Source organism: Gracilinanus agilis, chromosome 2 (assembly GCF_016433145.1).
Source record: "Gracilinanus agilis isolate LMUSP501 chromosome 2, AgileGrace, whole genome shotgun sequence".
Taxonomy (NCBI): Eukaryota; Metazoa; Chordata; class Mammalia; order Didelphimorphia; family Didelphidae; genus Gracilinanus; species Gracilinanus agilis.
Window position 1 is genome coordinate 242,198,840 of NC_058131.1, and position 26,893 is coordinate 242,225,732.

Sequence of the window (26,893 nt, forward strand, 5' to 3'; positions counted from 1 at the left end):
ATAAAAAAATATATTTCCATTTCTTCTTCATGTCTCTCATCTCCTTCCCTCTTTTCTCTTGCCACCATGATTGCGCTCATCACCAAACCGCTGAATTTGCCTGCGGCGAGGGCCTGAAGGTCAGGGCTGGCCATGAAACGACTGACCGAGTGTGGAGGGGCTGGACTGTCTCCCAGGTAAAGCAGCTGGTGTGACAGGGCTGAAGGAACACTGGCCCTGGCTGCGGAGGAATGCCGCCTCACGAGCTGTGTGGCAAGTCCCAGAAAACTCTGGAGCTAAAATGTCCCTGTCTGTAAAATGGGGAGAATAATCCTTGCATTCGCTGCCTTACATGGCCAGAGGGCTGGACCTGGACTCAGGAAGACTCCTTCTCTTCTCTGAGTTCAAATCTGGCTTCATATACCAGCTATGTGACTCTGGACAAGCCATTTAACTCTATTTACCTCAGTTTCCTCTTCTGTAAAATGAGTTGGAGAAGAAAATGCAATGAGGGGGTAGCTAGGTGGCTCAGTGGATGGAGAGTGAGGCCCAGAGACAGGAGGTCCTGGATTCAAATCTGACCTCAGATACTTCTAGCTGGGTGACCCTGGGCAAGTCACTTAACCCCCACTGCCTAAACTTTACCACTCTTCTGTCTTGGAACCAATACACAGTATTGATTCTAAGATGGAAGGTGAGGGTTTAAAAAATATAAAAAGAAAAGAAAACCTGAAATGGGGTCATGACGTGTCAGACACGACTGAAAACAACTGAAAATGGTGTAAGTGATGGCTTGTGATGAGATTCTGGATTCTTTTGGGGGGCTGAACACAGTTATTACAGGAATGACGCTGTGCCATGCAAGTTTTCATAGTACTTGAGACATGACAAAGTGCTTTCCTTAGAGCATCCCCAGGGAGGCGGGGGCTCAATTAAATTAAATTAAATCTCAATACTCCGGTGGCGCTTTCAGTTGCTGAGGGTGGGGTCCCACGTGAGTCTTGTCTATGGCCTGGCATGTATCCTCTAGGGAGCAATGACCCTGGTTCCTCATTGGAACGAGATCCCAGGTCTGATTCCTGCACAATTCACCGGAGGGAGAATGAGACTTCTTGAAAAGGGAGAGAATTGGGATAATGAGGGGCAAGACCATATCCTCCTCGCCTCTCTTCTAGTGGGGAGACTTTTGGTGTTTAGATGGAACTAGATGGTTGCTGAGGCCATTTCTGATTTTAGAATTAAGAGATCATTTTTTAAACCCTAACCTTCCATCTTGGAATCCATACTGTGTATTGGTTCCAGGGTGGAAGAGTGGTAAGGGTAGGCAATGGGGGAGAAGGGATTTGTCCAGGGTCACACAGCTAGGAAGTGTCTGAGGCTGGATTTAACCTGGACCACCAATCTCAGGATTTGGTTGTCCATTCTCTGAGCCACTTAGCTGCTTGCAAATTCAGAGATTTTGTGATGAGAGTGATAATGGAGAAGAGGAAAGGAGATGAGAGATGTTAAGAAAAAATTGGAATATATATATATATATTCATACATATATATATATATATATATATTTAAAACCTTCACCTTCCATCTTGGAGTCACCAACCTGTGTATTGGCTCCAAGGCAGAAGAGTAGTAAGGGTAGGCAATGGGGGTCAAGTGACTTGCCCAGGGTCACACAGCTGGGAAGTGTCTGAGGCCAGATTTGAACCTAGGACAACCTATCTCTAGGCCTGGCTCTCAATCCACTGAGCTACCCAGCTGCCCCCTGTATATATATATATATATTTTTTTTTTTTGACAGATCCTGATGAGTGACTAGAGGCAGACAATGAAGGCCAAGGGAAAGTCCAAGATGGCAGAGGTTTTGGTTGGTGGAAAACAATCCACTAGCCTCCAAAGTCCTTCCGTCACAGGCGAAATGAAGAACGAGAGGCGCCATTTGGGCAGAACCTACCTTCGAGTAGTCGAATCCATGCTTCTCCTTCACCCCATTTCTACAGAGTGTGTAGTTATAAAATCGGGAATTCTTCAGGAGTCCAACCCATTCCTTCCAGCCGGGTGGCACGTAGGAGCCGTTGTATTCATTAAGGTACTTTCCAAAGAAAGCTGGGGAGAAAGAAAGAGAGAGAGAAGGAAGAGGTCAGGTGAGAAGAGGGGCTCCAAACAGCTGAGCTCCAGCGCCACTAGTTAAGATTCCTCTCTCGTCCTCCCCAATTGTATTTATTAAGCTCTCGTTGGCTGCAGGCATTAGTTAAACAGACATCATCTCTGGGGAGTTTGGGATCTTTGAGGTCCTTTTCCAGCTTTAAAGCCTCTCATCTTCCTCTTCCTGAGCTGGTGATGCAGACGGGGCTGGTTTGCAAACAGTCTTGGTGCTAAGACAGGGGAGAGAAATGGCTGAGCTACCCTCCTTAAGCCCAATTGTGTTTTAGGGGCCCAGAACAAACAGCCTTATTTTTTCAACCTGGATTTAAGCTGAACTTGACTCTCTGGGCTAAGCTGGGAGGGGTTGGGGATGAGAGTGAAAAAATCTCTTGACTGGGGAGTCCGAGGACCTGGGTTTGAATCCTACCTCAGACATTTACTACCTGTGGGGCTTCACTTTTCTGGGACTCCGTTTCCTCATCTATAAAATATAACAGTTGGATGAGTTGGCCTCTACTAAGGCCCCTTTGTTCTCTAAATCTAGACTCCCATGATCTCATTAGATGTTCTCTCTCTTTTTAAACATTAAATTTCTATCTTAGCATCATTTTTTTAACCTTTACCTTCCATCTTAGAATCAATACTGTACATTGGTTCCACAGCAGAAGAGTGATAAGGGCTAGGCAATGGGGGAGTATTTGACTTAGTTAGGATCACAGAGCTAGGAAGGTCTGAGACTGGATTTGAATTCAGGACCTCCCATCTCTAGGCCTGCTCTCAATCCACTGAGTCAACCTAGCTGGCCTCTAGTATCAGTTCTAAAGCACAAGAGTGGCAAGGGCTAGGCAATCAGGATTAAGTGACTTGCCCAGGATCACATAGCTAGGAAGTGTCACATTGGAACACAGGTCCTCCCGATTCTAGGCCTGTTACTCTACCCACTGTACCACCTAGCTGCCCCTCAGAATAATGTTTTTAAATTTAAAAATAAATAAAAATTTTAAAATAAGTGTTTTTTTAAAACACAAAGAATTACAAAGGAAACCACGAAAGTACAGTCATCAAAAATTTTTTTTGTTTGTCTTTAAGTTCTCAGACCAAAGGTTAAGAACCCTCACTCTAAATTCCCTTTCTGGCTCTGGCATTCTAGGCTCTATGTGTTGAGGCCCCTTCCACCTGGCTCTGACATTTTATGCTCTACGTTTTGGCCAAGGTCTCTTTTAGCTCTGTATCCAATTCTATAAAAATAGCTCCTTGCAGATCCATCCTAAGAAGGGACGCATCATGGTGGCATGTGCCAAGCCTCTGCATCTCTCTCCAGCCAAGCCACCTTCCTGAGCCCAGCCATGCGATGGAGGAAGGCTCTGGAGCTCAGAAGTCCTGCATCCCTGGGATGGGAGCAGGGACTGTCCCCTCCTACGGGGCCCAGGGAAGGAGGCAAAGACAACATCAGAAGCCCAGGAGGGTCCAGGGAGCTGAGAGGGCATGGGAACCTTTGGGGGGGGGTGCTGGGTAATTCTCTGGAGAGGGAGGGAGAGGGAGAAAGGGAGGGAAGGAAAGAGAGAGGAGGGGGAAGGGAGGGAGGGAGAGAGGCAGAGTCAGAGAAAGGAGAGACAGACAGAGAAAAGGGACAGAGAGGAGAGAGAGAGGGAGGAGAGAAAAGACAGAGAAGAGGAGAAAAGAGAGAGAAGAGGCAGAGACAGAGAGAGCGCTTACTATGTGTAGGGGTTTGAGAAACAAATACAGACACATGAACTATTCCCGACTTTCAAGGAGTTTGGTTTCTGGAGGTCCGGGTTTGGGGGGAAGGATAGAGACAGCACGTGCAGGTCTAAGTTCTGCAAAATCATAAGAAATGCAAAGCAAATACAAAGTAATTAGGGAGGGAAGGCAGGCCGCTGCTGGTAGCTGACAGGCTCAGGGCAAGCTTCATGTATTAGGAGGTGCTTGGAGAAAGGAGGCAAGGAGGGCAACCATCCCAGCCACGAGAGAGTCAGTGCCAGCCCGAGACATGGGAGGAATGCTGTCAATGTATCTGGGAAGGCCAGCTTGGCTGTGTGTGTGTGTGTGTGTGTGTGTGTGTGTGCGCATACACACATATATTAATATATATTTATATATGTTCCATATTACATATAAAGATCTCATATATATATATAGGCCAGAAAGGTCAATTAGGATTGGGTTGTGAAGGACTTTGAAGCCAGAAGATTTTACTATTTATTTATCAAACCTTTACCTTCTGTCTTCAAATTGAAACTAAGCATCAGTTTCACGACAGAACAGTAGGGGCTAAGCAATCAGGGTCAAATGACTTGCCTAGGGTCATTCTTCTAGGAAATGTCTCAGTTCCAATTTGAACCCCAAACCTCTCAACTCCAGACCTATCCCCTGAGCCACCTAGCCACCCTGTGTTTTATACTTTATCCTAAAGGTGGGATGCGATGCTCATTTTCAAACAATCACAGGATGTCAGAACAGGAGGGTATCTTAGGGGTTATCTGATGACAGCCCCCTCACTTGACATATGTAGACCCAGAGGAGAAGGTGACTTGCCCAGAGTCACTCAGGAAGTTAGTGTCAGGGCAGATATGAGCTCAAACCCCATTCTTGGAGGTCGGTGCTGTTATCATACCCCTTTTACAGATGAGAAAACTGGGGCAATGTTCCCCATCCCATCCACACACCCTGACTCGGTTCTTCACATCTGGATAGTCATTGGTGTGAGCCCTTTCCTTTTATCATCCAGAAGGGCCCAAATGCTTCCTTTTATGGACCAGATTTGGCTCCCATTCTTAAGGTGAGCTGAGTTCTCAGCCAGCAGTTGCCTTCCCAGGTCCAATGCTGACAGCTAGCACGTCTCCTTAACTCCCCAGCTTGGGGTGCTGCCCTTCCACTGGGCAGGCTTGCTCTGGTATGTTTTGGACCCAGTTTTGTTTTCTGGGGTGACACACATTTAAGAAGGCTGAGTTCTATTCTACAATAATGACTGTAGATCTAAGGTTCAAAGCAGATAGCCCTGAAATAATCCTCCCAGCCCTTCTTTCTCTCTCTCTTCTTCCTCTCTCTCTCTCTCTCTCTCTCTCTCCTTCTCTTCCCTCTTTCTCCCTTTCTTCCCTCCCTCTCTTCTCTTTTCTTTCTCTTTCTCCTTTCTCTCTCCCTCTCTCCTTCCTTCTCTTCCCTCTTTCTCCCTTTCTTCTCTCCCTCTCTTTTCTTTCTCGCTCTCTCTCTTTCTCTCCTTCCCTCTCCCTCACCTCTTTTTCTCTGTCTTTCTCTCCTCATAAATGTGTCTCCCCCTCTTAATAGAGAGGAGAGGAACTATGGATGCAGATTGTGGTATACTCTCTAAGATGTGGTTGGCCTCTGTGTCTGCTGGTTTTGCTTAAATGTTTTTCCTTTTTGCAAGGGAAGCTTCAGTTGGAGTTCAGTATGGGGATAAAGTGTGGGCTGTGGAATACCGAAGGCAATCACACACACACGCAATCACACACACACGATGGTGGCTGGATTAGAGGTCCCTCACAAAACCATGCAATTGGGTCTAGAAGGGACCTTTGAGGTCACTGAATCCAATCCTGACCCTTTTGGCAGAAATCCCCCCTTTTGGCATCCCCTACAAGCTTGCCCCTCCCTGATCTGCACCCCCAGGCCGAGGGCGCTCACGACGGTCTTCCGTGCACACGGGCCCAGGGGCCAGAACAGTGGCTGAACAGCTTGTTAATGGGGAAGGCTCTGACTTCTTGGGAGTCGGCTCTGCCTCTGGTTGGCTGTCAGGAGTCAGGAAGGGAGCCAGGCGCAGGACTTTCATTTGCTTCCCCAACCCAGCTCAATTCCTTCTTTCAGTGGTTTGGAAGGTACCCATGAGCCATGCTCAGCGAGGCTGATTCCCGATGCCACGGCCCGCGTCCTCCTGCCTCCCGATCCTTTTGGTTCATCGGGTTCTGGGACGAGCTCCCCGTCTGCTTAGGAATAGCTCCTGGGGGCCGAGGAGGCTCCAGAAAGGCCCCGATTCCCTGCTGCAGACTCCTCACGCACAGGGAACAAAGGATGGGCTAGAGCAAAATTCTCTGCCGCCTCGGGTGGCCGTGGGTCAAGCGTGCCGGAAGGTGGCAAGGATGGTGGCCCGGATCCACCCTTCTGTCTTTCCCCGACAGATACCCTGCAAGCGCTGCGGGCTGTGACGCGGGCTCGCCGGGGCTGGACCTGCCCCGCCTCGGGTGACCGTGGGGTACCTGCTTCCCTTCCTTCTGGGTCCGTTTCCTGATCGGTGGTGGGTGGGTCGGCCTCACTAATCTCTAAGCTCCTTCTAGCCCTAGATCTCCGCACAATGTACAGAGCAGGCTTCATGCCGCAGGTCCCAGAACTAGAAGATAATACTACTAAATCATAAGAAGAGCTAGAACGTAGAATTCTGAGCCAGACGGGGCCCTGGAAGAGCGGCTTGGGTCAAGGCTGGCCCATTGCCTGTTTTGGTACTAAAAAGAGAGAAGCCGTTCTTAGTGCTCAGGCTGTAGGAGGTTTGGCCTGTAGTTTGCCAACCTCTACCTTAGAACACAGAACATTGGGGACAGAAAGACACTTGGAACGCAGAATGGTAGAGCTGAAAGGGGCCTTAGGGATCATTTGAGAAAGGAAGAAGAACACTAGATGGCTCAGTGGATTGAGAGCCAGGCCTAGAGATGGGAGGTCCTGGGTTCAAATCTGGCCTCAGATACATTCTAGCTGTGTGACCCTGGACGAGTCACTTGACCCGCATTGCCTATCCTTTACCACTCTTCTGCCTTGGAACCAATATACAATATTGGCTCCAAGACAGAAGGTAAGGGATTAAAAAAATAACAAAGTGTTTTACAAATATTATATCCTGATTTTATTCCCAAAACAGCCCTAGGAGGTTGGTACTCTTCAGATCCCCATTTTTACAGATGAGGAAATGAGGGAGATAAAGTTTTTTTTTTTTTTAAGTGACTTGACTAACTAAGGTGGTTTCTACAAATATCATGACCCAATGGATTAAGAGTCAGGAGACCTGACACTTGACTGACACTGACTTACCCATAGATAAGTTGGGTCTCTACCCATCATGAAAATGGGGCTTAAAGTCCCCATTCTCTGTCTACTACGTAGTGTATTGTGAGGACTCAGTGAGAAAACGAACTGGAAAGCACTCGGAAAGATACCAAGTCCTGTATTAATCTAAGGTATTATTGACATCCAGCTTCCCTTCCTGTTCATCTTTCCAAAGGGAAATCCTCAATGCTATGAATTGGCCTTAAAAGGCAGTTTCATTGGAGGCCCTTTAATGAACTCTCTGACCTATGGAGAGTGGGGGTGGGAGGGGACGGGGCTCGACAGGTCTCTCTTCTTTCCTCTAATTCCTCCTGGTGGGCTATCTCAAAGTGTCTTTTCCACAGGGGCAAAATCCTGCCAAGAGAGAGTTATCACCCAGTCCCAGGCTCTCCGGCTTTCTTTCACGGACGACCCCTTTCACATAGACCCTCAGCATCTGGGATGGAAACAAAGGCACCGAAGGACCCTGATCCCAGAGCTCCAAATCATAGATGGCTCAGGCTGAAAGGGGCTTCTGGGATTTGACAGCCAGGGAAACCGAAGGCTGGACTGGCCCCAAACCACACACAGTGTGTGAGTGACAGAGAAAACCAAAGCCAGGTCTCCTGCTTAGTCGGTCAATAAGCATTAAGTACCCGGTGCCTTTCTTTCTGAGTACCAGTTCCTCTCCCCCGAACCTCTGTTCCCTTTCTTTGTTCTTTCTCTCCAAATGTTCTCTCTCCCTTTTCTTCCCTTTCTATACTTCCCTCCTCTCTCCTGCTCTCTCTCTGCTGATGGAACATGCCTCCTCTTCTCCGAAGGGAGGAGACAGAGTATGGAAGCAGGATATGGCATCTAAGATGTGGCTGGTCCCTATTTTTTTTCCTGGTTTTACTTAAATGTTTTTCTTTATTGCCAGGGAAGACTCAATTAGAGTTCAGGTGGGGGGCAGCTGGGTAGCTCAGTGGATTGAGAACCAGGCCTAGAGACGGGAGATCCTAGGTTCAAATCTGGCCTAGCTGTGTGACCCTGGGCAAGTCACTTGACCCCCATTGCCTACCCTTACCACTCTTCCGCCTTGGAGCCAATACACAGTTTTGACTACAAGATGGAAGGTAAGGGATTAAAAAAATAAATTAAAAAAAATTAAAAAGAATGCTGATAAAGGATGTGTTGTGGAATACAAAAGGCAACAATATACATACAAGTTTCGAATGGTGGTTGGATTGTTCCAGGCATAGCTCTTAGCCTTAGTTTAATGAACTGGGGATTGTGGTTTCCTCTGCCTTGCAAATGATTTTTTCCTAATTTTTATTATTATTATTTTGTAAAACCTTTACCTTCCATTATAAAATGAGTTGGTTCCAAGGCAGAAGAATGGGAGTTAAGTGACTTGCCCAGGATCACAGAGCTAGGAAGTATCTGAGGCCACATTTGACCCCAGGACCTGCCATGTCTAGGTCTGGCTCTCTATCCACTGAGCCACCCAGCTGTGCTTTCAACTCTTATCTATTTTTCTGTCTATCAATATATCCATCTATCTGTCTGTCTGTCTGTCCCTCCCTCCTTCCCTCCATCCATCCATCCATCTATCCCTCTATCTACTTATTTTACACACAAAGAAACTGAGGCCCAGAGAAATCAACTAGCTTGCCCAAGGCCAAGCGGCCAAACTGGTTGATGGTAAAACGGGCCACTGAACCTCGGCCGTTATGACTATAAGAACAGAACAGCTCCCCCATTACCCTATTGTCTGTCCCCTCATGCTGGTTCTTGACGTAGTGAAAGAGAACATTACCAACCAGGCAAGTGCCCCCTAGATAAATCTGGGGTTAAATGAATTTTTTCTTACTCCCCCCTGCTTCAGAACTCATCCTCGCACCCCTTTGTGCCGCGCCTCTAGCACCCACGGAGCCCTTTGGCTAAGCTGCCCTCTGGCCAATGAACACCTTGTAGAAAGGAGCGCCACTAGTGGCTTCAGAACTTGGCCCTGGAAGCATCAAGCCTCTGCGATAAGGGAAAATGAACCGACAAGTACTTTGGGTCACACGTTTCCATATTATGGGAGAACAGAGCAGACCGTGATGTTAAAGTGTTTCCTGCTGGCCTGTTTATTCCCTTCGGCTGCTCTATTTTTCATCCCTGTTACCAATTTTTTCCCAAGTTAAATGATGTTGCTGAATCATTCCGAGTCAGACAGGCAAACTGAGCTCTCCTGGTTATCTTTCCAAGTCCTACATTCTCACTGAAATCATTCCCTAGGAAGGAGGGAGGGAGAGAAGCTGGAACAAAATGTTTTTTTTTGAGAATGTTAAAAATTGTTTTTTATAGGTAATTGGGAAAAAATAAAATGCGTAGGTATTAAAAATATAAAGTGCAAATCTGACCATGTTATCCCTACTCCCCATTTAAAAGAAATCACTAGGGGGGCAGCTGGGTGGCTCAGTGGATTGAGAGCCAGGCCTAGAGATGGGAGGTCCTGGGTTCAAATCTGGCCTCAGACACTTCCCAGCTGTGTGACCCTGGGCAAGTCACTTGACCCCCATTGCCTAGCCCTTACCATTCTTCTGCCTTGGAGCCAATACACAGTATCTATTCTAAAATGGAAGGGAAGGGTTGAAGAAAAGAAATCACTCTCCAACAGTTCTCTTTGCTGGACTAAAGGAGGAGTGTTTCTCAGTCTAAGTGGCTAGGTGGCTCAGGGGATAGAGTATTGGTTTTGAGTCACAAAGACCTGGGTTTGAATCTTGCCTTAGATACTTACTTAGCTGCATGACCCTTGGCAAGTCACTTAACCTCTCCCAGCCTCAGTTTCCTCATCTGTAAAATGGGTATAAATAACAGCATCTACCTCCTCAGGTTGTTTCAAGGATCACACAAGATAAAGTATGTAAAGCACTTTGCAAACCTTAAAACATTATATAAGTGATGGCTATCATTTTTGGTGATATCTCTATATACCTATTATATCTATTATTAGATATCTATCTATGGCATTCTCAATTTAGATACACGTGTACCTAAAATATAGCTATTATAATTGGTGAGATAAGTCTATTACATATTAGATATCTATCTATATTATTATCTATTTAGATACATACAGATATTTACACATCTGAAATAAAGCTTATTATTATTGGTGATGAGAAAACGAAATCACAGCAATGAACCTGAGGCTATAAAGGCAGAGCCTAATATTCTATAACTCTAGAATGCAGACATAAGATGATAATAACGTATATTATTATCATAATGTAATAATAGATTATATAGACTATATAATAATAATAGCTAACACATATAATGCTTTAAAAAAATTCTTGCCTTTTTTTTCTTAGAATTACTACAGTGCATTGGTCTCAACCTAGAAGAGCAGTAAGGGCTAGGCGATGTGGGTTAAGTGACCTGCCCAGGGTCACACAGCTAGGAAATGTCTGAGGCCAGATTTGAACCCAGGACTTCCCATCTCCAGACTTGGCTCTTGATCCACTGAGCCACCCAGCTGTCCTCACATATAGTGTTTTAAGGTTTACAAAGAGCTTTACAAATGTTACATCCCATTGTATCTTTGCAACAATCTGGGGAGGATAAATGCTCTCACTATCTCCATTTTACAGCTGAGGAAACTGAGGCAGATGGTGACTAAGTGACCAGCCCAGCGTCACGCAGCTAATAAGTGTCTGAGGCTGGATTCAAATTCAGTTCTTCCTGACTGATGGCAGATGGATCTGTGCTTTGGCAATGGTGACCCATTTATTAGATCCACAGAGAGACGTCTACAGTCAGCTCTGTGTGCTAATTAATGTAGAGCTGTGGCATGAGTCAACCTAAGGTTATTTATAGAATTCTGTTATTAGAATCTGTTTAACCATGCCCTGCCTCTGTGCACTGTCTCCTCTGATGGAGTGTGAGCTCCTTGAGGGCAGACTGGCTTTTGCCTCTCTCCGTATCGCCCGGGCTTAGCACGATGCCCGACACCGAGGAGGTGCTTAACAAATGTGGGTTGATCGATTAACTCTCCTCTCCTATTTGGGGATGAAGGGCAAAACTGACAGTAAGGAAAATGAAAGCCATTTGTTTTCTTGCTGGCTCATTCCTTTCTTGGGAGCTGCAGGGACAAAGGGGGGATGGTCCAAATTCAAGAGAGATGGGGAATGTTTCCAAGACCCCAGTCTTCTCAGCTCGTAATCTGTCCCCAGTCAGGAAAACTCAAGTTCAAATGCAACCTGACACTTAGTAGCTGTGAAACCCTGGGCGAGTCACAACTTCCTTTAACCCCTTTCGAATTCTATAAAATGGGTACAATAAAAAAATCTACCTCTTGGGTTGTTGTAAGGATCAAATGAGATATCTGTAAAGTGCTTTGTAAACCTGAAAGCACTATAGAAATGTAAGTTATTATCATTACTATTACTATTATTCTACTCTAGAAGCTAGTCTTTTTTGCAATTCTCCCTCTCCTCTATTTTCTCCTCTCTTTTTTTCATTTCTCCTCCTTCTTCCTCTTTTCTCCTCTCTCTCTGTCTCTGTCTCTGTCTCTCTGCCTCTCTCTGCCTCTGTCTCTCTCTCTCTCTCTCTGTCTCTCTCTGTCTCTCTCTCTCTCTCTGTCTCTCTCTCTCTGTCTCTGCTTCTCTCTCTCTGTCTGTCTCTGTCTGTCTGTCTGACTCTGTCTCTCTCCCCTTCCCTGTGCCTGTCTCAGTTTCAGCTCTCCTCACCTTCTCTACAGCCTACGAATATCCCTAGGTCTTCCTTATTCGACAACAACCTTTACTCCGTCCATTTACCATGCCATACACAGCCGCCCTGGAAAATATTTTCAGTATTGTGTTAATGGGATTCCTGCCTGACTCTGGGCTATTTAAATACATTTTTCATCAATGACTCGGGTAAAGGCACAGAGGACATTCTTGTCAACCTTAAAAATGATTCAAAGTTGGAAGGAATAGCTAAGCCCGTGGATGCCAGAGTTAGGATCCAAAAGGATCATGTTGGGCTAGATAGAACATTTGGCTGAATCCAATCATTCTGTAAGGCTAAATGTAAATCTTATGCTTGGAATCAAAAGATCAACTCATCACAAGTACAGGATGGGGGAGGCAGGCTTTGAAAGCCATCTGCCTGAAAAAGAACTAGGGGTTTTAGTAAACTCCAAACCCGAAATAAATCAATAAGAGTGACGGGGCGGCCAAAAAGTGAAGGTAATTTCAGGCTGCACCAACATGGGTAGAGCCTTCATGTGATAAAGGAATAAAGAGGTGAGAGTCCCACGGTGCCCTGCCCTGGTTCCCCCTGCCCCCATCTAGATAGAGTACAATGTTTAGTTCTGGGCACCTCCATCAAGGAGGATATTGCTGAATTGGAGGGCATCGAGAGAAGGGCAATTGGAATGGTGAGGACCATGGCATATGAAAATCAAGTGGAACTCAGAATGCTTAGCCTTGAGAAGGGAAGACCCAGGGGCACAGGAGAACAGTGTCCAAGTATTGGCAGGGCTGTCATGTGGAAGGCTTAGCATCATCCCATTTGGCCCAAGAAGGAAAAATCAGGAACAATGGGTGGAAATGGCAAAGAGGCAAATTTAGGCTGAGAGTCAAGAAAAACTTCCTAATAATTAGAGCAGTCTAGAAGTGGATCTAGCTACTTTGAGAGGAGATGTCCTCCTCGGACCCTCATTAGGTATTTTCTTTCTTTTTTGTTTCTGTTTTAGGTTTTGACTTCCAAATTCTCTCCCTTCAGAAGATTCTCTTATATTCTTTAAAAAACAAACAAACCTTTACCCTTCTGTCTTATTGGTTCTAAGGCAAAAGAGCAGTAATGGCTAGGTAATGGGGATTAAGTGACTTGTCTAGGGTCACACAGCTAGGAAGTATCTGAGGTCATCCATGTCTTGGCCTGGCTCTCCCCACTGAGCCACCCAGCTGCCCCTTGGGTATGTTCTAATGGAGATTCTCTTTTGAGCACGACTTAGATTGAGGCGGCCATGGAGATGTTACCCAACTCAAGAATTCTGAGATTTTTCCCTTTCATATCTGGGTTCCTTTGCAGATTATCTTCTTAAAGGAAATCCCCACTAAAGGTTATGATTCAGCCTGGAAAACTGATCTCATCAAAGGGTTGCCAATAAGCTAAGAGAACCGAGGAAACTCGAGGGGGCCCAAACCTTCTAACTTCCAGAGAGTGGAGGTTCCCAGCCAAACTCTTGGAAAGAGTGGTCCATGCTAATTTCCTCCTCTTTTTCACCTTCCACTCCTTCCCAATTCCTTTTAACCAGGCTTCGGACTCAACCAGAGGACTTAAACAGCTTCCTCCAATGTTTGCCAGTGATTTATGACTAAACCCAATGGCTTTTTTTTTTTCTGAATCCTCATTTCATATGACTCTCCTGGAGCCTCTCTCCTCCCATCAGATTCAATGACACTTCTCTACTCTTCCATGACTTCTCCTCAGTTTTCCTCATTTGTAAGATCATCCATTCTTCTCCCACTTCTTGGAGGGGTATGTCCGAGGCTTAGGAAATGTTTGTTGAATGAATGGTTAAGATTGAAAAGGCCAGAGCTGAAAACTGACTGCACACACACACACACACACACACACACACACACACACACACACCCCGATGGCAGTATTCTGTGAATGAAGCCCACTTTTTTTTAGGATAAGCAAGAGAAGTAGATTGTAGGACATATGGGGGGGGGGAACAGTAAGTGATTACTGGAAGCCAGACATGGCAAGCAACTGTGACACAGCGTTGGAAAATGTCAAGGTTACTCAGAGACTTCCAGTAATCAGTGCTGAGAGGAGATGAGGAATGTTTATGTTTGCACTAAGAAATCTGTGGCACATTATATGTATCTATTAGCAAAGACAGGCTGAAGGGGTGTAGCTACAGTCGATTAAAATAAACAGTCCTTGCCAAAACAATTCAGAAAGGTCAGTGAGGAATGAAGTAGAAAACTGTTGAACAATCCCTCATTCCCAAAATAAACCAGCCTCGCTTCACATGGGAGGGACTTTAAAGGCAGGAAAAAGCTGCATCCCCCCCAAATATGAACTAAAATGATTTCTTGACTCTTAGCTTTGCAAAAAAACAGTGTGAGAAAGATCCAAGATTTCAGCCAGCTTACGGTTGGGGGAAAGAAAGAATGGGGTGGCTGGTGAGGGGGAGAGAGAGAGAGAGAGAGAGAGAGAGAGACAGAGACAGAGACAGAGACAGAGACAGAGACAGAGACAGAGACAGAGACAGAGACTATCTGTCTGTCTCTAGAGGAACATTCTGTCTGTGATAGAACCAGAGCGTTTGCTCTTGAGGGCCTGGGATCAAATCCTGGCTCTGCTAAATCCTACCTATTTGACTTTTTAAACAAGACATCTTTCTGGCATTCAGTCTCATCTTCTGGGAGTAGACTAGCAATCCCTAAAATTCCTGCTCTATAAAGACTTGTGAAGAAGAAGTGAGTGTAGAGCACTGGCTATAAAGTTAGAGGAGCTGGGTTCAAATTTTGTCTTAGATTTTTTTTTTGGCCCCAGTGATCTTAGACAAGTCACTTTAACTTCCCTGGACCTCAGGATCCTCATCTGTAAAATAAGGTTTATGAATGAAATGGTCTCTGGGGTTCCTTCCAGCTCTAAATCTATGATCCTAAAGGGAAAGGTGGGCTTGTGTGGTTGTGCCTCTGGAAGGATAGAAGATCACAGAAATGCTTATCATGATTGAACTCTGAGTGGATCCACCCTTGGGATACTAAGCAAGAAGGTTTGGATACTTAAGTATCCAAATTTGGATATTTAAGTACTTATGTAAGGCAGCTTCACATGTAAGACAGGCAAGCCTGTGAAACCTAAAGGAACCATTTCGTGGACACCTGTAGGCCTCATCTTCCATTCAACAGAGGTTTGGAAGATCTAGGATCTGAGTTGGGTGAGTTGCCGACTGCTCCTTGGATTGGAGATGACTTTGAGTTGGGCCTTGGAACCTGGGCAGGTGGAATTTCATCAAGGCTTGTGTGGGGCCAGGTCCCCATGCCTTTTCCAAACCATGTCTCATATCTGTAGCTTTTCCTCTCTCCTTCACATTCTAACTCTATTTCCCCTTAGTGCCATTAGAATATATGCTTCTTGAGGGCTAGGACTGTCTTGTTTGTGTTTGCATTCCTATAGTAGCAGTTTGTGGCATACATTAAGTGCTTAATAAATGTTTGTTCATTCATTTATTCTTTCCTTCATCCATCCTTCCATCCACCCACCCATCCATGCATCCATCTATCCATTCATTTGTGATGAGAATCAAGAGGCCTAGATTCTAGCTCTTGCTTTTCTGCTCTCTGTAGACTTCCCTCTCTGGGACTCAGTTTCCTCACCTGTGAAATGAGGGAGTTTGGACTGGAGCTGGATGTGTACATGTGCTGTGACCCCTTTGATAGTATGGTGAAGCCTTCTCAGAATTTATTCTGCTTTTAAATGCATAAGATAAACTATTTAGGATTACAAAGGAATCAAATTAGGTTGAAATTCAGTTATCAAAATATTAAAAAAAAATAAGTTCACCGACCCCTGGTTGAGAACTTTATGATGTCTAAGGGGCCTTCCCACTGGAAAGTTCAATCATTCTATGAAAGTGAGTCCTTCCCCTGGTTCCTCAAGTGGCATCAAATCCATGCAATTTCCCCAGGTCTAGGCCACACTACTGGACCCTTTCCAGGGCTCCTCAGTTAGCAGGAGCTCCAGCCTGTGGATGACTTTGTACCTATCTCCTGCCTCTCCCCACCCCATCTTCCACATGACCTTGACCAGACCAATTTCAGGCACATTCAATCAAACCAAATCTCCCCACTTTATCCATGGAAGCTAGATGGTACATGGTGGATAGAATACTAGATGTAGAATCAGGAAGGCCCAAGTTAAAATCTTGCCTTAGACCCTTATTAGTTGTGATTAGGCACTAAAAACTATCTGCCTCAGTTTCTTTGCCTGTAAATTGGGAATAATTAATAATAGTACTTAATTCACAAAGATACTGTGAAGATCAAATAAGATAATGTCTGTAAAGCACTTTGCAAACCTTAAATCATCATATATGTAATAGATAGGTTATTTTAAATATATATTGCTATGTTGAGTCCTGGATGAACACTATAGCAAAAATGGCCTGAGCATAAAGTCGCTTGGCCTCCTTGCCCTTCGTCTTCCTCTTTTGGAAAATGAAGGATGATTAACCTAATCTTCCAGAGGGTCCCTCATGAGGAACAACAGATAAATTGATGAGGAAGCTCTTTTTGCAAAACTCCTAAGCTCCATAAATATTAAATGCCCAATGCCACAGGACTGCGGTCTTCATTTTTTTTTTTTTGGCACAATTCCCCCAAAGAAAAAGCAGACTTTGCATTAAAAAAGGAAAGCCCTCGACCTCCAGGACCTGAAGCATTTTTGATGACCCGTAATCAGATCCTTTTAACTTTTTGCTTCTTGCAAGGTTGCAACGTGAATCTCTTTCTTTCCTGAAAAGGCATCAGACTAAAAATTGCTTCTTGGGATGAAGTGATGAATAAAATTGGCAAAGGGACTCCAAGCCTGGAATTGACCTCTCGGAGGGGAGAGAGCTGAGCTGTGAGAAGGCAGATTAGTCAGAAAAAGGGGTGACTTGGGCCCCAAGAGTCCACAGAAGTCTTCTGAAACATTTCATAGAATCTTAGTACAGGGAGGCTATCAGAACTGGAAGGAGCCTTGGAACAAACCACTTCAAAGATGAAAGAGACTTTCAGATACAAGTAGGTGGTGCAGTGGCTAGTTCCCTGGGCCTGGAGTCAGGAAGACCTGAGTTCGATTCTAGCCTTAGCCACTCCGTAGCTGTGAGATCCTGTACAAATGACTTAATTTCTCTCTACTTTAATTTCCTCAACTGTAAAATGGGAATAATAATAGCAGCTGCCTTCCAGGATTTGTAAAGTCCTCTGCATAGTCCTCAGCACAAAGCAGGTGCTTAATAAATGCTCATTTCCTTCCTTTTCTCTTTCTAGGGAATACCTGCTCCAACCTCATTATTCCACAGGGGAGGAATCTGAATCCCTGGGCAAGGCTAAATGACGTAGCAAGGACAGAGCAGTGGATGAGGCTAAATCAAGCTGCTTGGACCCCATCGGTGGGGGAAATGCCCCGTGACTTCCCCTTTTTCGAGTTCTCCTTCTGCTCAAGGGCTGGCGAGTAAGGCCCTCCGTACCCGCACCATTTCTCCCTGAAAGCCAGAATTAAGTTTTTAACTTCCCTTTCAAGAACCTGGTGACCCAGATCTGCCATGAACAAGCTGAGCAACCTTGCTCACAACATTTTCTCTATTTGTAAGACAAGGGATATCATCATGTACCCAGGCTGCGTCTCAGGGATGTTCTAAGGCCAGGAGATGATGGATAGTAAAATGCTTTGGAAAGTATGCGTGTAAATATCACCCCCAACTAGATTATAAGCCAGTGAACACGCCCAAGGTCAGGAGATGGAGTGTCTAACCCTTCTACTTCCAGCTAAAGCCCCATTTTCTCTAGAAAGACTTTCCTGGTCCCCCTTCATTCTACTGCCTGCCTCTGTCGGATTATCTCCAATATTTTCTATACGTGGCTAGTATAGGCATTGTTTATATATTCTCTTGGTTCTAATTACAACATTTCCATTTAAAGAGGGGAAATGTGTAATATAATGAGAGAGAAAACAAAACTTAACAATTATAAACTTGATTAAGTTAAATTCACCAGTGGAAAGGAAACACGTAGCAGAATGGGTGAGAAAGGAAAACAAAGCAATTTGATGCTTATAGGAAATATGCCTAAAACATAGAAAGTTGTACAAAGGTAGTTTTAGCTGATTTGGAAAATGCAAGAGTTGAGGGCAGCTGGGTGGCTCAGTGGATTGAGAGCCAGGCCTAGAGGTCCTAGGTTCAAATCTGACCTCAGATACTTCCTAGCTGTGTGACCCTGGGCAAGTCACTTAACCCCCATTGCCTACCCCTTACCACTCTTCTGCCTTGGAACCAATACATAGTATTGAACATAGTATTGAATAATATTGAATAAGAATATTGATATATAGGATAATAATATTGAATAAGAATTCATAGTATTGGTTCTAAGGCAGAAGGTAATTAAAAAAAAAAAGTATTATTGGGGCAGCTGGGTGGCACAGTGGACTGAGAGCCAGGACTAGAAATGGAAGATTCTAGGTCCAAATCTGGTCTCAGACACATCCTGGCCATGTGACCCTGGGGAAGCTACTTAACCCCCATTGCCTCGCCGTTACTGCTCTTCTGCCTTGGAACCAATGCACAGTATTAGATTGATTCTAAGGCAGAAGTTAAGGGATTTTTAAAAAAATGCAAGAGTTACAATCATGATTTTGGATAACAGAAAGACATCATTATGAGAGAGAGCCAGGAAAAACTACCTTTCAATAGTTGACACACATTTCTGAAGAAAAGCCAGCGAAGATGAGAAAAGACTTAAGTAGTAGGACACATTCTCAGAAACTTTAATAATTCCTTTGTCAGATCTCAACAAGTCCAAAAAAAAAAAAAAAAGGAAATTTTAAATGAACAGATTTTTAGAGATTATCGAATAGGAAACTTTGAGAACAAATATATTTCTCAGAATTTTATGAGGTTTATAAAACTCATGCACTAATACATAAAAACTTAAATGCAAAAGGTCAGAAGTCTTAAAAACCCTTTACAAATAAGAATACAATGAAAGTATAATTACTAAAGAAAATATGCAGACTAAAAACAGTACCCTCAATGAAGGGATCAAAGACCAAATCTGAATAATAAAAGCTGTGTTAATGAGAATGATATTTTTGAGCTAACAATCAAATTTATAAGATGCAGCTAAGATTGCCTTCAGAAGAAGTCATAACCCTGAACACTTACAGTAACAAGAAAAAGAGAAGAACGATTAACTAATCATAAGCAAGTAAAAACCTTGAAAAAGAACAGATCAATAATCTCCTAAAATACACGAGATTTTGAAAAATGTTGAGGGATAAATAGAATTTAAAATAAGAAAACTGAACCAAATGAAGGGCTATTAAAAAACAACAACAAAATGGATAAAACATAAGATGATTTGAAAAGAGAATATCCCTCTTAAAAGAGAGGAGTTCCTAACAAATGAAGAGGAAATTAAGAAACCGATGAGAAACTACTCTGCTTAATTTCTTGACAACAAAACTGAAAGTTTAAACAAAATCATGATTATGTACAAAAATATAAACCAACAAAATTATCAAAACAGGAAATAGATTACCCAAATAATGCTATCTCAGAAAGAGAAATTAGGCAGGGCAGAAATGAACTCCCAAACCTGAACTACTTATAATTTACTATATTCTATCAAACATTTAAAAATAGAAATATGCTATGTAAACTGTTTTCAAATATAGAGAAAAAGGAGGCTCTACATATCCATACATAGGTATCAGATATCACTCCTTTAGATCTTGTCAAATCCCAGTCTTGGCAAATCTGACCTCAGATGCTTCCTAGCTGTGTGACCCTGGGCAAGTCACTTAACCCCCACCGCCTAGCCCTTACCACTATATACAGTATTGATTTTAAGATGGAAAGTGAGGGTTTAATAAAAAAAAAAAATCCCAGTCTTGGGTTAGTCTCACCTTATGCCTTCTCCATTCTTATTCAAATATTGTTGAAGGGAATCTTGTATTGAATAGGTCTAATATAAATCTATCAGGCCCAGGGCTGCTAGATGGCACAGTGGACAGAGAGCCAGGCGTGGAGATGGGAGGTCCAAGGTTCAAATCTGGCCTCAGACACTTCCTAAGCTGTGTGACCCTGGGCAAGCCATTTAACTCCAAATGCCTAGCCCTTGCTACTCTTTTGCCTTGGAACCAATACTTAGTATTTATTCTAAGACAGAAGGTAAGAGTTAAAAAAAAAAAAAAAAGAATATGGGGGCAGATAGGTAGCTTAGTGGATAGAGAACCAGGTCTAGAGATGAGAGGTCCTGAATTCAAATCTGACCCCTAGCTGTGTGATCCTGGGCAAGTCACTTAATTACAATTGCCTAGCTCTTACTACACTTCTTCCTTGGAAGCAATACATAATATTGTTTCTAAGGAAGAAGGGAAGGGTTAAAAAAAAAGAATATAGCATAATGCATTTATGTTAAAAATAGTAAAAAAACCTAGGGAAAAAAGGGCCTTTCCTTAATAGGTTCTAGAATGTGTATTTAAACCAAGAATTAGTATTACATATAATGGCAAAACAATAGAAGCCTTCCAGGTAAGATCAGTATTGAAGCAAATAGGCCCACTGTCACCTTTCCTACCTGACAGCTTATACCTAAGCTAAACTACAGATTTAATGTTATACTAATTAATCAAAAACTACACTATAGAATGAGACAAAAGGCATGTAGAAAACTCTCTAGGAAAAAAAAAGAAAAAAGGAATGCAGAATTTAGTATAATAACCAAATATCAAACTTTATTATGAAGTAGTAATTACCAAAACTGTTTGATACTGAAATATATCGAATAAGCCAGAATGAGAAATAAATATGTACAAAGCTTAGTCTTTGATAAGTCCCAGAAAGCAAAGTACATGAAAGGGGAAGCCTTTAATCTATAAGAACTACTGGGAAAACTGGATGGTGGGCTAGAAGGAAAAGAAGCTTAGCTTAGCATCTTCTACCATGTATCATAAAGAATTCCAAAAGGATAAATGAGCCATATGTAAAAAGCTGCATCAGTAAAAGAACAAGAGGTTCCCTTTCTCTTTGTTGTAGATGGAAGACGGACTCGTAATTAGTGGCAAGAGATACTATAAAAGACAAACTCGACTACTTTAATGATGTAACAATACCTGTTGTACAAATAAAGGAAGTACAACTGAAAGAAGATTTGAACTGACTAGGAAAAAAATTTTGCATGGAACATCTCATGAAAAATATGACTTGAAATCTCAAAGGAACTGACATCTATAGAGAAGGAAACTCTTCCTCAATGGACAAGTGTCAAAGGATTTGAAGAAACCTTAAAAGGAGAAATGCAAATTATCCACAGTCACAACAAAATGCTCAAGATGGATACTAATCAAGGAAATACAAATTAAAACTACCTGAAGTATCCTATCCAAATGGTAAAGATGACAAAAGATGGCAAGGCTGGGAGTACAGCTGGGTGGCTCCATGGACTAAGAGCCAGGCCTGGAGACAGGAGGGTTCTACGTTTAAATCTGATCTCAGACACTTCTTAACTGTATGACCCTGGGCAAGTCACTTAACCCCCATTGCCTAGTCCTTACCACTCTTCTTCCTTGGAACTAATACATAATAAGGGTTTAAAAAAGATTTAAAAAAGAAAAAGATTGCTAGTGAGGATGTGGGAAAATATGAATCCTCATAAATGGAGGAACTGAACTGACTTAATAGTTTTGGAAGACAATTTGGAATTATGTAAGAAAAGTTACAAAACCCTTTGATAACATACCCTTTGATCCTGCTTTTTTGACTTATGCCTTAAAGAGACGGAATAAAAGATCTGTCTGTGAAAATATTCACGGCAGCGCTATCTGTGAGAGCAAAGAGTCAGAAACAAATCATGTTCCCAACGACTGGGGAATAGCTGAATAAATTGAGGTCTATGAACACAGTGTAATATTACTGAGTGATAAGGAATAGTAAATATGAAGAACTCAAAGAAATATGGGAAAACCTGTATAAAGTGATTCAGCCTGAACAAAGCAGAACCAAAAGAACAATAAACCCGACGACTATAATTAAATCAATGAAGACCACTTGCAACAAAGCATAGATCAAAGACGTTGTACGAATAAATCACCTACCTGTTCTTTTAACAAACAGTAAAATGCTAAAGCGCAAGGCTGCAGGTACTCTCTGTCGCAATTATTCTTTTATGTTGTTTTGCTTAACTGTTGATATATTGAGGATGATATATTGTGAGGGAAGTCAATCGTGAATACCCTGGGGTTTTGAATGTGTTGAAACACAATTTATCAATTAAAAAAAGGATAGTGTCAGAAGAGAAAAAAATTCAAAATGAGCTAAAGCTCACAGGAAAAGTGAAGGACAGTAAAAAGTATTCTGGGTTATTTCTAGCTATCATAGAGGGCAAGAAGCAGGGAGAAAGAGATAGGACTATTGTTCTGGGTGGATGGGACGATGCTAATGGAGGAGAAATTGGAGGTCCAGATGCTTGACTTTTATTTTGGTTTTATCTCCGTCGTGGAAAATGACTTGGGAGGCAGGAAAGACCTCCCAAATGGCTGAGAGGGAGTTGAAACCCAAAGCTAAGTAGGGAGATGGTAAGAGAGTACATCAGCTGCCCCTGATGAATTCTACTGGCCATTGAAAAGGATGCAATGGCTGAGCCTTTGCTAGTGAGCTTGAAATCGTAGAGGATTGGAGAAGTTCCACAGGGCTAGAACAGGCCAAATATTACAGATTTTTTTTTTAAATAGAAGAAGGTCGAATTAGGCAGATTATTGGCAAATAAGCATGACTTTGGTGCTTGGCAAAATCCTCGGAAGAAAAGGTTTGTGCTAGGCATGGTGGCACATGCCAGCAATCTCTGCTGCTGGGGAGGCTGTAGCTTTTGAGTTTGAGAGTTCTGGGTGGCTGTAAGTCAACGTGTTAAGTCTAGCACCAATAGGGTGAGCCCCTAGGAGTGGAGAATCATCAGGCCGCCTAAGGAGAGGTGAATTATCCAGGCTTGGAAAGATGGATCAGGTTAAAGTTTCTTTTGCCAATAAGTTTTAGGTAGGATTGGGCCTGTGAGTAACTACTGCACTTCTGGGAAGGAGGGAAGGAGGAAAGAAAGGGAAAGAGGGCGAAAGGAAGGAAGGAGAGAATGAGAAAGAGGAAGATAGGAGGGAGAGAAGAAGGAAGGGAAAGAGGGAGGAAGAGAAGGGAGAGAAGAAGGAAGGGGAAAAGGGAGGCAGGAAGGAGAGAGGGAATGAAAGAAAGAGGAAGAAAGGAGGGGGAAGTGAGGAGAAGATAAAAGGGAGAGAGGAAAGAAGGAGAGAGGGAGTAAAAAAGGAGGGAGGAAGGAAGGAGGGGAAAATGAGGAGAAAGATAGGAGGGAGTGAGGAAGGAAGGAAGGGAAAGAGGGAGGAAGGAATGGGAGAGGGAGTAAAAAAAGAAGGGAGGAAGGAAGGAGAGGGAAAATGAAGAGAAATATAGGAGGGAGAGAGGAAGGAAGGAAGGGAAAGAGAGAGGAAAGGAAGGAGAGAGGGAGTGAATGAAGGAGGGAGGGAGAAGGAGGGGGAAAATGAGGAGAAAGGAGGGAGTGAGGAAGGAAGAAGAGAGGGAGTGAATGAAGGAGCGAGGGAGAAAGGAGGGGGAAATGAGGAGAAAGATAGGAGGGAGGGAATGAGGAAGGAAGGAAGGGAAAGAGAGAAGGAAGGAGAGAGGGAGTGAATGAAGGAGGGAGGGAGAAAGGAAGGAAAGGAAGAAGGGAGTTTTGCAGCTTTCCCCACACGTTCACTAAGCACCAGCATGGCTTTATCTAGAAAAGGTAGTACCACATCCTTCCTTTTGACAGGGTATTGTCAATGCTGGCACATTATGCTGGTACGTTAGGGAACTGCAATAGCTATGGTTTACCTAGCATTCAAAGGGTTTAATAAAACCTCTCTTGCTATTCCTGTGGATAACATGCAGAAATGTGGGCTAGCAAATAATATAATTTAGGTGGTTTGGGAACTGCCTGAATAGCCATATGCCAAGAATGGTCATTAATGTTTTATTATCAACTTGGAAGTCTCGAGTGGCCTACCTGGGAATCTTGGTCCATTTCTGTTTTTCTGTTTTAAGATTTTTACTGATGACTTGGAGAAAGGCATAGAAGAAGGAATGCTGATTAAATTTACAAACGACAAAGAAGAATCGCTAATACCCTGGATGACAAGGTTAGGGTCTGAAAATATCTTCACAAACTGTCCTGCTGGGTCCCATGTAATAAGGTTAAAATGCAAAGTGGGCTCTGAAAAGGACCTGGGCATCGTAAGAGCCACAAACAAAAGGAGTCACTCGCATTATGGGGCAGCTGCAAAATCTCAGGCTACAGTCGGAGCGGTGGAGCTCGAGATGAAGCAGGTAACGTTTCTGCCGGATTCTGCCCCATCTGTGGCGCCGTGCTCAGGTCTGGGCACTACCTTTTAGGATGGTCATTGATAGGCCAGAGAGGCCTGGAGAGGCCACCTCGAGGCATCCGGAGGAGGGTGACGGGGGCCGCGATCACACAGTGGGGATGGGTTGAAAGACGCCAGGAGGGTCGCCTCGAAGAGGAGGAGATTTGGGGGCGGGAGCCACGGGGACGCGAGAGCTGTGTTCAGGCCCGTGAGTTGTAATGATAACGGCTCACATTTATGGATGGCATCTCCTCTCCCCGGGAGCGGAGTTAGGAACTTTACAAATATTATCCAACTGAATTCTTACAAGCACCGTGGGAAGTCGGTGCTATTGACTTCGTTGTGTGGATGAGGAAACTGAAGCAGACAGAGCTGAAGCGATTGCCTGCCTTTACAAAGCTAGTACATTTTTTCCCCTTTAAACCTTTACCTTCCAGCTTAGAATCAATACTAAGTATCAGTCCAAGGCAGAAGAGTGGCACGGGCTAGGGCTAGGCAGGTGGGGTTAAGTGACTCGCCCAGGATCACACAGCTAGGAAGTATCTAAGGCCACATTTGAACCCAGGACCTCCTGTCTCCAAGGTCTGGCTCTCTATCCACTGAGTCACCTCGTGGCCCTGCTAGTAGTAAGTTTCTGAGGATGGATTTGAACTCGGGTCTTCCCGACTCCAGCCCCTGAGCTCTATCCACTGCACCTCTTCATAGCCATCTTTGGAGAGGTGTGAGACTTGTTCTTTTTGGCCCCAGGAGAACCAGGAGAAATGAGTGGACGTTTCAGAGGCAAATTTAATTTTGATGTATAAGGAAAGTTTCCTGTCTACGATAACTGTGGGCCGTCTCTTTACAAGCAAAAAATGGACGACCCATCTGGATAGGCTAGAGAGGAGATACTTAGATGGGGGGTGTGTGTGGAGGAAATGGCTTTTGGGGTTTATGGGTGACCACAGGCCCCTTGGGACTGGGCTGGAGTCATCAAAGGTTGTGCTGATGAGGACAAAGCTCTGTGCCAATTCCCTAAGGGTTCGAGGGAGTTAATTAAACAGGAGACGGTATGTGGTAAGAGAAAGATCCAAAGATTGGGAGTCAGGAATTTCAGCTGTGCTCCTCCTAGGAGCCTGGGTAAGTGGCGGGGCCTCTGCGGGCCTCAGCTTCCTCACCTGCGGGCTCAGGGAGCCCCTCCGGCTCCCTTCCCGGCTTTCTCGGCTCCAGCTGTATTCCGAACTCTCTTCTGGCACCACAGGGACATACTACATACAACAGCGACGGATGGTCAAGGGGCGCTCCCACCGCTCCTTCCCCTCCGTGGCCCCTGGAGGGCTCACGGTCAGCTGTTCGCCAGCCCCCTCTTCAGAGGAGCCCGTTTTTTCAGTTTGACTTTCTTCTTTACAAAAGGAGCTAGCTAACAATGAGGAGGAAAGAGCTGCGAGCCAGCCAGAAAGTGAGTGATGGCTAACGTTTTAATTAAACCTTTCCCTCACCTCCTCCCCCACTCAATTAAGCACTGGAGAAACAACATTCTTCTAGGAAGTGTTTACACAGGCTTGGAAAAAGCCACCTCCCCAATCCGCACACATAGAGGTGGTGATTAATGCTTGCTCTCCGGCCTTGCCCTCCCTCCTGCTCTGGCTCCTGGACCCACAGCCCCTGCTCTGACGTCACCGGTAGCCAAGAACCCCCAGCTGGGTCCGGCGGGCAGGCTTGCCGGTCATTGCCCCTTGGCACGGCTCCTGGTGCCGGGCCGTGACGGACGTGCTGACGCCTGGCTCCAGCGCAGAGCACAGAGGGCTACAACTGAACGGGACCAGGGATTGGGACGCCAAGAATAGGAAAGTGGGAAAAGGCTGCCATCTTAGAACATACAAGAGAGAATATGAAAATGGGGGCAGCTCACTGGATAGAGAGCCAGGCCTGGAGACGGGATGTCCAGGGTTCAAATCTGACCTCAGACACTTTCCAGCTATGTGATCCTGGGAATGCCCTTCGCCCCAACCTTATCTCTCTTCTGCCTTGGAATGGATATTTAGGTAAGGGCTTAAAATAAATGGAGAGGGGGGCAGCTGGGTGCCTCAGTGGATTGAGAGCCAGGCCTATAGATGGGAGGTAAGGTCCTGGGTTCAAATCTGGCCTCAGACACTTCCTAGCTGTATGACCCTGGGCAAGTCACTTAACCCCAACTGCCTAGTTCTTACCACTCTTCTGCCTTGGAGCCAATACACAGCATTGACTCCAAGACGAAAGGTAATGATTAAAAAAAAAAATAAACAAATAAATAAATAAATGGAGAGTCCTTAGAACAAAGCATCCAAGAGCTGAAAAAGACCTTAAAGATGATTTAGTCCATCCCACTCTCCCATTTTACATTGGAAAAACCAAGGCCCCTGCAAGAGAAGCAACTTGTACCAGATCACACAGCAGATATAGAGAGATGGTGAGTTGTGGTGGAGAGAACTGGATGAAGGACTAGACTTGGGCTTGAATCTTATTTCCATCACCATCCATCTAGGTGGCTTTGGTTAAGTCACAACCAGTCCAGGTTCTCTTCCCTTGAAGGAATTGGATGAAAAGATCTCCGACG

At 44.3% G+C, this 26,893-nt stretch overlaps 1 protein-coding gene across 1 annotated transcript in view; it reads right to left on the reverse strand.

The window, feature by feature from the left end:
- The window catches only part of SULF2 (sulfatase 2), a 129,878-nt gene that overhangs the window by 48,816 nt on the left and 54,169 nt on the right, over positions 1–26,893 (reverse strand). The window contains exon 4 of the mRNA XM_044659623.1: positions 1,931–2,082. Coding sequence (XP_044515558.1) covers positions 1,931–2,082 — 152 coding nt within the window. The remainder of the gene's footprint in view (positions 1–1,930; positions 2,083–26,893) is intronic.